The sequence below is a fragment of the Hydra vulgaris genome, chromosome 15, assembly GCF_038396675.1.
Source record: "Hydra vulgaris chromosome 15, alternate assembly HydraT2T_AEP".
NCBI classification, from domain to species: domain Eukaryota; kingdom Metazoa; phylum Cnidaria; class Hydrozoa; order Anthoathecata; family Hydridae; genus Hydra; species Hydra vulgaris.
In genome coordinates, this window is record NC_088934.1 from 45,966,119 (window position 1) to 45,980,000 (window position 13,882).

At 27.0% G+C, this 13,882-nt stretch overlaps 1 protein-coding gene across 3 annotated transcripts in view; it reads left to right on the forward strand.

The window, feature by feature from the left end:
• The window catches only part of LOC136092408 (C-Maf-inducing protein-like), a 116,347-nt gene that overhangs the window by 39,612 nt on the left and 62,853 nt on the right, over window positions 1–13,882 (forward strand). For all 3 annotated transcript variants that reach the window (XM_065820612.1, XM_065820614.1, XM_065820613.1), the window contains exon 6: window positions 4,002–4,091. In XM_065820612.1, coding sequence (XP_065676684.1) covers window positions 4,002–4,091 — 90 coding nt within the window. The remainder of the gene's footprint in view (window positions 1–4,001; window positions 4,092–13,882) is intronic.

Here is a 13,882-nt window from a genome sequence, read left to right on the forward strand (position 1 = left end):
GCCAATAGGAACAGAAGGAAGACGGTTTCCATTGCGCAGTAATACAGCTTTCAAGCTTAGCTTAGATGAGTCTATGAATAATCTCCATTCAATTGGATCATAGTTCAAACTAAGACAATGCATTAATCCAAAAACATCAATGTAAACAACAAGATTATTTTTTTTCTCAAAAAAAAGAAAGCAGATTCTGCTGCCGTTTTCTGTAATGTGAAACCTTGACATCAAGTTGGAGAAGATTCCACTGCTTTAGTCTTGACCCTAGAAGTTCTGCCTTTTCCTGTGACAAGTCCAGATCTCGAACAAGATCACTTAATTCTGCTTGACTCAATCTGTGTGGCACAACATCTGTTAACACAAAATCAGGATCATTTGATGTGGAAGACTTGTTTTCTTCAATTTCTACTTCATTTTCTGCTTCTAACTCACAACTTTGTGGTGGAGTAGGAACTGGTAAATTATCTGAATGTGGAATAGGTCGAATGGCAGATGGAAGATTCGGATATTTAACTGTTTCTACTTTTTTGATTGACAAACCTGCTTTAATGGGTGGGGTCAAGCAGAAATAGCAGTCATCTGTATGGTTTTTAGGCTCTCTCTATACTATAGGAACAACAAAAGCCACAGATCTTTTTTTATTTTTCAACCATTCTCGTAGTGTAACCGAACAAGAGCTACAGCATATATGTGGAGCCCATGACTTATCCTGGTCCCCTACCTTCATATTGAAATAATGCTGGTAAGCAGTCTGTACAAGAGGTGTCATAGTTCTTTTCTGTGAAGAAAATGTTATTTCACCACAAATGTAACAAAAATTTTCCACTAAATTTACACATTTCCTTGGCATGTTGATTTGTAAAATTTTACACTAGTAAATAAAAAAATAAAAACTAAGAATAGATTAGACCAGAAACTTTAACAAACACACATAACTAGTATCACAAGTTTTAAACATGAATAAAACATTTTGGATAGTCAAAAACAAAATTTTTTTTTAAAAAAAAATGAAAATTTCTACCCTTGCAATGGTTGAATAAGCAATCGCGGTTTACAAAATCTGGAAAAATATCTGGTCTTTAAAATTTTAGTTTATGCAAGCCGTTTACTTTGTTTTTAAGGAGTAAATTATTGTTAGCGAAAAAGTTATAAAAAACAAAACAAAACAATAACTTATGATTACCAATGCAAAAATACTCCAGTCACTAACTGCATTATATAAGTAATAAAACTATAATAGTATTATTATTTTTATACAGCACTTATAACTTTTAAAGTTCATTCATTGTTCAAACAACATTAGAATTCCAAACTTTAATCAAAGTAAAAAAACATCTGAAAAAATGAAGTGGATAATCAAATATTATTAAAAACTTCATGAACTTCTACAATACACTTAAACAACTTTATAAAAGCATACATAAGGGTTTAGCATTATGAAATGTTACGAACAGTCCAAAAAAACGCGCGCTAATTTAAAAATCAACCAATAAAAGTATTTTTCGGTTGATTTTAAAAATTACCGCGCGCTTTTATGGACCATTTATGGACAGAAGCTTTTTTCTTAATGCTAAACTTTTTATAAAGTGCGTTTTTATGAAGTTGTTTAAGTTCTTTAATACATTATAAATATTATTTAAATATCCACTCTATTTTTCTAGATGCTTTTCTACTTAAAATTTGGGATTACTTGTGTTGTTTGAACTAAGAATGAATTATAAAAGTTATAAGTGCGTTGTAAAAGTATTACACTTATATAGTGTTATTATTTTTATAATGAAGTTACTAGAGCGTTATTACTTTTGTAGTCGTAAGTTTGTTATTTTATACTTTATAACTTTTTCGCTAACAAATTAAAGTTGATTCGCCCTTAAAAACAAAGTACACGGTTTTGCACAAACTAAAATTTTGAAGACCAGATATTTTTCCAGATCTTTCATTTCGCGATCACTTGATTCAACTCTTGCCTTGGGAGAAAATTTTTGCTTTTATTTCTTAAACTAGAGCTAATATGTCATTTTTAATGTCATTTTCGAATTCAGCAGATGGAAATGCTTAAGAAATAACTAATTTTGGTTCTGATACAAAATCATTGTTGGGCAGTGTAATTAGTTGCCCCTATTTTAAACCAAGAAATTACAAAATATAAAGTTTTGTGAACGCAGCAGTTATCAAATTCTGATACAGAGCATTGTATTTCTACCTTACTATCAGTCCTCTGAATTGAGAAACAGTTCAAATAATCAAAACTGACATGTTTGTTAAAAAATTAGTTTTAAAACCAATAAATTAAAAGTCAATCAACAAAATCATCATGAAATGTAAATAAGGTGTTAAAAAACAAATTTTTGAGCTTTTCTGGCCGTTTAAATATTGATGTCATTGTAGCACACCTTTTTAGCCAAGTCTTCTTCAATTTAAAACACTCAAAAGATCATCATGGTTAAACAGAAAGTGTTTTTTATAATCTTTAGTTTACTAAACAAGTAATTACCCTCAGCAACTGACTCAGGAATAGTGTAGAAAATCTGGAGAATGATGCAATCGTACAGAAGATGGAGTTGCTGCAGTGGATTTCTTTGCTTGAAAATTGTTTTGCATGCATTGTCAAAATGGCAAACTTCTTCAATGAGATCCTTTTTGTTCACATCTCTAGAATGAAACCCTGCAAGTTTGCAACCTTTATTTTGAATGGAAAGATCATCATTATTCAACCAGATGAATGAAAACATATTGCCAACCATCCTGCTTGCCTCAAATCTTGAATCAATCTGCTGGATCAGACTTTTTTAACCAACATTATAAGCATTCAGAGCTTCCAAATGATATTGCCTTATAAGACTTGAGCTACCTCGTAAGCACTTGACATATTGTATCCATTATTGTATCCATGACTGTAACAGTTTTGAATATCCAAACCTAGCCTTGCAATTACATCAGTGATAAGCTTGGCTATTTCGAATTCTTTCTTCTTCTTGAAAGCTTCAAAACACAAGAATTGTTTTTTGATTTGCCAGCGATTAGTTTCTCTTTTATGTAGGAGAAAACGAATAACAAAAGTTATCTGCTCAGTTTGAGATGTATTGGGGGTACCATCGACTATGATAGTGAAGTCGATCCTGGACTTCTTTGACAGTTGCACTTCGGATGACACCTCTGATAACACTCTCTGATAAACTCATTTTGAGACAATGGAGAAAGGTACTGAGTCCTCTCGTTGATGGCATCTTATATCTTCCAAGTGGGATGCAATGACCAATAAGACTCCATAACTGCAAGAAAGTTTCCATTTCCATTCATGTGTGTTGTTTCATCTGATAACATAACTGTTATAATAATTGTAATTAAACTATTATAATAATTAAAATTGATATTGCGAGAACTTTATAAAAAGTTACCTAAAAGAGCCAAAAAAGAGTCACATCTAAAATTCCACAAAGAATTGTCCTCCATTTAGCTGTCTCAGAATTGATTCACTTCTAGAGCTCTGAATCTCACCAATGGAGCTGGTAAGACAAATGTATGCCTCTTTCCAATCCATGTAGAACTTTGTGTGCAATGGACTGGATTTATGCTGCGTCCTGCAATCTATAAGTTTCCTTTATTGATCCCTAGCTTCTATGTTCCAATGATTAAGAAGATAAAATTGGTTCTCATTTTTTGTTCCATCACAAGACATTTGTCAATATTAAAGGAAAGTAACCATTTTTTTGACCAAGCATCAGCTTCATCCAAATCAGCTTGAACTATTTCTAATTTTCTTATATTATTCCCTGTTGATAAAATCTTTGTATCATTGACAAAAAGTTTTTTTTTATATTTTGAAAGTAATCAGGAAAATCATTAATAAACATCAAAAATAATTATGGTTCAATCAATCAACAATTCCAATAACAATTTATTAGAATTTTACACCCATAATTACACTTTGTGTCTCTTTAAGTATTTTATTTTTAGTTATACTGCATGATTGTGAAATAAATTTTTAAATTTAAATTGCATTTTAGGAGTTGGTAATATTTTGTTTACAAACACCACTCGTAGATTCAACCATTTACCTGTTTCCAATAATTGCTGTTTCAAATATTCTGATGGATGTAGGTTTTAAATTTGTTTATTTATCTTTTGTTCATAACTTTTTTTCTATGGATTTTGTTTGGACATTTATTTTTATACTTTCTGATTTTTTTTTTTTAATTTATTTTTATATGGAAATGATACACTGTAAAAAAATTCCTATTATATTTTTAAAAATATAACACTAGATTTCATGTTTTATAATGGGTAACAAGCTTTGCGAGGAAACATAAGCGGTTTTTCGTCACAGATTTTATTTTAAACCAGGGCTCGAAACACGTGCGGTTTTTCATCACAAGTTTTATTTTAAACCAGGGCTTGAAAAAAGCGCCAGACATTGTCCAGCACTTGTCGGGTAAAATACTAATTTGTGTCAAAATTATTAATAAATTCAGTTTTTTGTATAAACTTTATTTTTTGAACTTTTTATTTTTTATGCAAAACAAAATTAAAGTTAAACACACAGCTACATTAATAAATACGTCATTTTTTTGAGTTAGTTCATTTTTTAAAAAACGCCAAAGAATCACATTATTTTGAATTAAGTAGCATGGTTTTTATCATTTATATTAAAATGTTGCAATTAGTTATTAATTTAAATTTTTAGTTTAGCATTTATTTTATTTTTTGTCTGATTGTTTTTATAAATTTCAAACAAATATTTTAGCTTTTAAAATCCCTTTTAAATTTATTTTATAAAAATTTTAACATAATAGTTATTTAATGCATATAGAAACCAGTACTTCTTATTACACTATTAAATTTGAGTTGTTATGTACTGTTTGTTTTCGCGCTAAAAATTTTCGCTATTAAAAGTGTTTATAAAATTAATCCTAGAAAAAGTTTAAAAAGATTTATAAAAAAATACATATTCAAATAAATGTAATTATGAAAAATGTTCTTTAATAATTTAAATAAAATTAATATTTAATAATTTATGTATTTAATATATTTACATAGTAATTTCATTATTATATAATTTCATGTATTTCATAATTATATATTTTTATTATTCATTTTATATTTAATTATGTATAGTAATTTTTAAAAAACGTAATATAAATATATTTTCCTTTTCATATAATAGTTTTTTGAGCTTAGATTTTTTCTTTTTCTTTAAGATTTTTTTTTTTTAAGATAATTTATCTTGCACATTTTATTTTTATTTTCAGCGTATTTTGAAACGCCTAGAGTTGTCAAAACAAATTGTGTGGTCAAGTTGTAAAAACAAAATATTTTATGCATGGTCAGCCATGACGTTCGATCGCATTTCTTTAAATTTTATCGAACATGTCCGGTACAAAAGAGTTAACTATTTCGACAAATTGTCCGGTACAAAAAAGTTAGTTATTTCGAGCCCTGTTTTAGACAACTTGGTCACGGCTATTTACAAGTTTTATTATATTAGGCGTTGGGGAAAAAAAGTTTCAAAAAGAAAGCAATTTAAATAAAAAAAAATGATAATTAATAATTTAAATAATTTGCCTACTGTTTGTATTTTTTCCTTTTTTGAGGATGGTTGTTATTACAATAATATGAAAATTTGAAAATTTCATATTTCAAAAGATTTTTTTTCCAATACATATACTTGTTACATAAAAATTTATCATTCACAAGTGGACTTGAAAATCAGGTACTTAGTGGAACACATACAGCTCTATGAGCCTCAGGGAAAACAAAGAAAAGATTATATCAGAGCAAGAATTAGCTGAAAACTATTAAAAGGTGTTAAACAGATGTCCAGTGTAAGAACACAAAGTTCAAGCAAAGATTTATTAATAATAATTATTTATGTATTTTCATCAATAACATAGTAGACCAAAAGAGAGGGTGGGTAGAACTAAGTGCACTGAGCTGAATGTTAAAAGCAACAGGTATGTGAAGAGATTTATATCATTCAAAAACATACAACAGATTTTTTATCTACAGTAAAGAAAGGATTAATGGTTATAATACAAATATATAAGTTGTGGTATTTAAAAAAAAAAAAAAAATTAGACAATGGTGGGATTCAAATTGTGGACACTCCACACTGAACATTGTTGAAAATAAAAACCGCCTTAATGAAACATAAAAAAAAAAACGGTACACAAATTATTTAAATAACTTATTTAATATATATGTATATATATGTATGTATATATATATATACATTATATATATATGTGTGTATGTGTATGTATATATATATATATATATATATATATATATATATATATATATATATATATATATATATATATATATATATATATATATATATATGTATGTATATGTATGTATATATATAAATTAGTAAAAACACTTATCTAATTGTCTTCAACAAGTTGTTTTGCTACCAGTAGACTCATCAGGAAGCTTCCTGAAACACAATATGTTGAAGATAATTAGATAAGTGTTTTTACTAATTTATTATTGCTCTGTTCTTTAAGAACATTGAGCACTCTATTTGTAGAATACACTAACATAATTTATATAAATACAACCCTCGGAAACAGGAAAAATGAGGTCGGCAATAATTTGCCGAGCTCAATCTTTTTGAGGTCGGCATCAGGTCGGCAAAATAAATTTGTTACAAAGGTTTTATCGTAAGACATAGAATCAAGGTCAGCAATTTTTTGCCGATCTCAAACACTTTTATGTTGACATTGCCGAATGCCGGCCCTAATTCTGAGGGTTGTATAAATATATATATATATATATATATATATATATATATATATATATATATATATATATATATATATATATATATATATATATATATATATATATATATATATATATATTTATATACATATATATATATATATATATATATATATATATATATATATATATATATATATATATATATATATATATATATATATATATATATATATATATATTAGAGTGGTCCAAAAAGTTGAAAGGTGGAAAGTTAAATCAGGTCACATTTGCTTTTGTCCTATTTCCCATATGGACCATTTTGGCCAATTTTTTTTAATTTTTGAACATAACTAGGGGTGGGGCAATTTTTAACCATAAATGTTGTTGCGATGGAAGAAACAAGAAATAATTGAAATTTTAATTTTTTCAACAAGAAAATAGAAACCAAAAAAGAAATAAAATATCATGACTTAAAGAGGTTCCTATTATTCTGAACTTAATTCACATATTGTAATGTAATGCATTGTTTACTTCGAGACTTTTTCCTCTGAAAAAGTCTCGAAATAAACCTCCGTTGTCGATGAGAAGGTTGAAAAGATGAGATGTTTGGCTTCAGGTCCAGTGGTAGCTCCAAGATATGTGGATGCAAATACGCTGGAAAGTATAACTTCAAAAACATGGTGACGACATGCTATCCTCACAAGGTCTTTCTTGAGAGTTCTTTCATTAATTTTGCAAGCTCCAGACTTTAAGCCAGTGTTTGAGGCTGCTGTATCGAACACAAGCTCACGTATTTTGTCTTTGAGATGCCAATTATCCAATTGTTCAAAGCAGGCGCTAGCTTGCTACTCACCTGTTCCCCTCATGATTTTGGGAACCCCAAGTAACTTTTCTTCTCCAGCTCCAGAAACTAGGATTGCAATTCTGTCTACCTTTACATTTGTCTGGACAATATCTGGTAGGAGTTTTTCATCCCAGTACAACAGAAGTGGTACCTGGGTCGCATTGATATTTGGTCCTCCACTGCTTTGGACTTGCGTGTCTCCATTCTAGAACAGCAGATAGTGCTGCGAGAAACTAAAATGCTATCCAGATCATGTCCAAGGGCTTGAGCAGCTGCAGCAATAACATAAATAGCTTGCCAATCACTAATGTTAACAAGTGTGAGGTTCAAGTCTGGAGTCAAAATGTTATTCCTTGCCCTTTTTGGAGCTGAGTGAGGTAGCCTTGTGGAAACGCTAAAAAGTTCATCATCAGATACAAACTCAGTTTCAGAAGCGGAAGAGATGGAAGAATGTTCCGATAGTAGAGCTGAAGCGACCACTTCTTGGTTTTTCCTGGCATCTTCAGCATTCCCTTCTTTTTGTTTTAAATGTTTTTCTGCTCATTTAATTTTTTGAGATTCCTGTTGGGCCATATACTTATCCATACCTCCAAAACTGGAACTGGAGAGATCACGCTAGGATACCAGAAACTCTTTGTCTTCCTCATTATGCATAATCTGCAATGCATCTGATCTTGCAACATCAAAAAGTTCATGTAAATTATTTTTGAAAATTTCCTCTTTCATTCTGTATCCCTTGAAATTTTTTGTGGAACTTTTTTTTAATGACTTGTAGATATTATGTAACATCAGCAATTTTTTGGCAGCATATCTAACTGGCGTAGTCAGTATTCTAGCTATTTCCCATTAACGAAAGACAGATAATATGGTAATATTAGCACTTGAGTTTAATGATTTCTTTTCTTCCTTGTGGTAGTAGAGGAAGTTTGCCAGTACTTGTTGATTCGAAGAAAGTCTGGAGCATTCCAACTCTTTGGTTGATTTTCCAATTAACCACACACTGGCAGAACTTCTTGTTGTTGGAGCGTTTGCCATTTTTACCTAAACAATGAACCAACAACCATTGCCAAGAGTTTACCAGTTCTGTTTATGTTATAGAAAACTTCTGTTTCATGCAAACATTAAAAAAATATATAATGAATGATTAAAATAACCTAGTACTACTTCTACTAATCTACTACAGAATGATAATTTTTAGTTTAATAAGAACAATTTTCAGCTTGAACAATGAATATATAAATATTTAATTTAATTTTAAAAATATAATTTACCTTGGAATCTTTGAAGAATTCAAATTAGAGACAACTGTGTGTCATATAATAGTTAATTACTAAATTATAATTGACTTAATCAATAATCAATAATCATATTAATATTAGAATCATACAGGAAATACAAACATGAGAAGAAGTTTAAGCAACTAAAAGTTGACTTAAATTAAAATTAAGTGAGCAAAAATGGTTGCTATACAAATAATATATTTCTTTTTAAAATCTCATTTTACAGATTACTATATTTAATTTATTATAAAATTATTATACATTTATTATATTTCGCATGAACTAAAACTACCATTACTTAGTACCTACTCTCACACTTAGAGGTTAAAATATATAAAATGAAATAACTTCAGATAAGCCAAAAAAAATTGAAAAATTATATAATATTATTAGTGTCCGCTAAAATTGTTCAATTGTGTGCTACCTCTAAATATTACTGAATCTCATTTTGGCTTAAGGACTCCTCTCATGTATAGAAAAAGAGCAATTATGATTGATATTAATAAATAATATTTTAACACAATAACTTGGACCACTCTAATATATATATATATATATATATATATATATATATATATATATATATATATATATATATATATATATATATATATATATATATATATATATATATATTTATATATATATATATATATATATATATATATATATATATATATATATATATATATATATATATATATATATATCTTTGGTCCCGGGTAGAAAGGGCATAAGTCAATTTGACCAACTTTTTGAGACAGCAGTATCAATGTTTGAAAGTTCCTACATGTGAGTTCATTATATCCTTACATATTTAAGGTATTTTTATATTGTTTTATTTTATATTACATTCCTAATACATGTAGCCATTAAAATTTTTGATACTAATATTTAAAAATACTATGAATATGAAATTTTTTTTGTGAAAAATTGACTTAAGCCCTTTCTACCCGGGACAAAAGATATAGGTATATATATATATATATATATATATATATATATATATATATATATATATATATATATATATATATATATTTATATATATATTTATATATGTATGTATAAATGTATATATATATATATATATATATATATATATATATATATATATATATATATATATATATATATATATATATGTATGTATGTATATATATGCATGTGTGTATATATATGCGTGTGTGTGTGTATATATATATATATATATATATATATATATATATATATATATATATATATATATATATATATATATATATATATAAATGTAGTTACTATTATTTTCATTTTCAGTTTATATTTTCACTGTGCCTAAAGGCACCTTTTAAATAAAAGAGGTAGTTAATGTAAACCTAACGATTTAAAAAATCTATATATTCAATACAAAAAATTGCATACATTAAATAAGTTACATTTACTGTGGACTTTTTTAATTAATAAAAGTTTTTTTAAGTCATCGTTATTTTTATCATTATTCAAGTTAAATAGAGAAGAGAATCAAAGCGAAAAAAAATCTTTCTGAAAAATTTAATGTTTCTTTATTTTGGTTTTTGTGTTGTGTTTTTTAAATAACATAGCAAGCTAAAGATCAAAAGTTTATTCATTCAAAAATTCAATTTGTATTATTATAATTGTTAATAAGACTTAAATGTTTTACTTGTGTGTTTATTTATTATATTAAAACAGTTTATTTTATTGAAACATTTATTATATTAAAACATTTATTATTTTAAAACATTTGTTATATTAAAACATTTTAATAGATAATACCATATATTAAAAATAGTTAACTCTTTCTTGCCAACAAAGCGCATTTTTACAAAATTTTCGATCATTCCATTGTCTTTAAATTGAGATTTGTAATAAGTTTTAATTCATTTTTAGAGGTTAGTAATTAAACGACAGTTTTAGACATTAAAAAAGTTATGGCAAGTTAAATAAACAGAAAGTTAGTTATACACTACTGCTTTTGAAACCAAAACTGTATATATATGATATTGCTAGTAATTTTCAGAATAAAATATCATAAAGTGATTAGGCTTTGTTGTCAGGTTTTTGATTATCTGTTACTTTGAAACTTTTCTTAACTTTTAAATTGTTGGCATTTTTAAAAAACATTTATTAAATTTTTTTTTTTTAAGTTTTAATGAATAAGGAAAACCACTATTAGTATTTTTCCTAATTATTATGTTTTCACTTTGATTTATTTTACTTTAAAGTGCGAAAAATACATCCATGTTTACTAAAAACTATGTGGTTTCAGCTAATGGAGACTAGACATCTTATTAAAAAAAATATCTACAATAAATCATTAGGACTTTCTGTTTAAAAATAATGAAATATTACTAGATGTTGGGACAAACTAAATGTGTTTAAGATTGCTAAGATGTTGGCTAATGGAATCATTCTTAGGTTTTTTAAAATTTTATATTATTTTCAATATTATTAGAAATATTTAAATTCAGAGATAAAAAAGATTTTTTGCTTAGAAAAGCTTTACACCACACTAATAGTTTATTTCTAATGCAAATCAATTGAGCTTTACTAATAACCTTAACAATAAAACAATAATGGAGACTAGACATCTTATTAAAAAAAATATCTACAATAAATCATTAGGACTTTCTGTTTAAAAATAATGAAATATTACTAGATGTTGGGACAAACTAAATGTGTTTAAGATTGCTAAGATGTTGGCTAATGGAATCATTCTTAGGTTTTTTAAAATTTTATATTATTTTCAATATTATTAGAAATATTTAAATTCAGAGATAAAAAAGATTTTTTTTAAATAAAAATTAGCATTGAATTGCTAACTAAATCCTAAATTTGTATAAGCATGTATTAACAGCAAAACATCAACAAAGGAATCAATAAAAATATATTGGAATGATGGAACTCATGCACGGTCAAACAAACTACTACAGATGAAGCCATAATTGCAAGTACATTAAACAATTATTTCATTTTAATTTTCATGAAAGGGTATTTAATAAGCGACCCAAAGGTTATTAATAAATTTAATTTTGAATGCCCTAATCCAACCTTTACAGAAGCAGTTGTTAAAGTCCTTATAGGTAAAGTTAGTATACAAAAAACTATTGGAGTGGACAATGTTCACCCCAAAGTTCTCAAAATGTGTTATAAATCACTTAGCAAGCCTTTATCAGTGTTTTTTAACAAGTCTTACAAATCAAATGTTGTTCCTTTGAAAAAAAAAGCAAATATTATGCTCCTAATTAATAAAAGAAAACTTGAACCAACTATTTTTTGCCTAATTTCATTAACTTTGGTTGTATGTAAATTGTACATATTATACAGGATAATATAAACACTTAATAGTGCACAATTAATAATAAAACAACAGATGTAGATAAGTTGTTATTAATTTTTGCCAAAACATTTATTGTTTTATTGTTAAGGTTATTAGTAAAGCTCAATTGATTTGCATTAGAAATAAACTATTAGTGTGGTGTAAAGCTTTTCTAAGCAAAAGATTTCAAAGAATAGTTAAAGAATTTTTTGTCAGAATAGGAGAAAATAGATAGTGGAGTCTCTCAAGGCTCAGTTTTAGGTCCAGTATTCTTTGTAGCATTTATAAATATTTATTTAATTAGAATCGAAAATGAAAGCAAACCAATCACTGATGATGCTAAACTTTTAGCATTAGATGATTATGATTTAGCTGATGATGCTATATATGATTTAGCTGATGATGCTAAACTTTTAGCATCATTAAATCAGAACTAGATAATATAAATTTAAAAAACAATCTTAAAATTTTTAAGGAATGTACAGATGACTGGCAGATAAAACTCTACTAGCAAAAATGTAATGTATTTTGGAAATACGTTACCTTTTAAAACCCTAAATACAAATGCAAAATTGATGGAGTTATACTAGAGGAAAGCAAAATCGAAAAAGGTAGTTTTATATTAAATGATCTTGGTGTCATCATATATCCTATGCTGTTAATAAACCAAATAAACAAATGGGAAGTATTAAACATGCATTTGAGTTTATAGATAAAAGTATTATTAGTTTATTATTCAAGTCATTCGTTTGTCTTTGTCTCAAGTATGGAGCAGTTATGTGGAATCATCATTAAAAAGAAGAAATTGATAGACTTAAAAAAGTTCAAAATAGATTGAACAAAATTTCAAGTTGGCTATAGTCATTAAGAAATTTAAAACCATCATTAGAAAACAGGAGAAGGCGTGGTAATCCAAATCTTCTAGTTGGTAAAAAAAAAAAATAGAAAAAAAAAGTTTGCACAACCCAATTGAATATTTGAACACTAATAGTCAGGCAAAAGAACTTAAAAATCTATAAAGAGGTAATAAATACATAAAATTACTGCAAGTTGAACACAATCAGATACAATTTTTTCTCTAATAGAGTTGTAAATTAATGGAATGTACTAACTAAAAAAAAACATTGATTCATAATATGTAAACCAATTTAAGAACCGCATTAGTAAACACTTCAAATTTCAAGCTGCAAATCTCAAAATTTTAGTTGTTGTTACTCTTCTTTTATTAAGTTGGCTGTTACTATGGATGTTACTGAATTTTACTGGAAAAAAAAACTGAATTTTAATTTCAACTTGTATGAGTTACAGCACCTTTAACATTCTTTTTTTTTTTTTTTTTTAGTATATGTATTTGCGATTAAGAAAATAATTTACAATAATAATTTACAAAATCAAATATTTACATGACTGGGGCTGTAAGAAGGCAAACTTAGTCTTATTACAAAGCCCCAACATTTATATTTTATATCAACTATATCAGTATCTATTCTAAGCATTGAGAGATAATTTTATCATATACTCAAAGTAGTTTGTCATATTATTAGACTTACTGTAAAATGTTACAAGACTTCTGGTATCTTGCCACATAAATTGGGTGAAATTTGTGGATTATTGAATAATGCTGACATGACTCAGTATAAAGTAGCTGAAATCCTCAAAGCGCTTACCATAATTTTTCCGGTTTTTCCCTTAGCGCATCTGAATACACAATGAAGC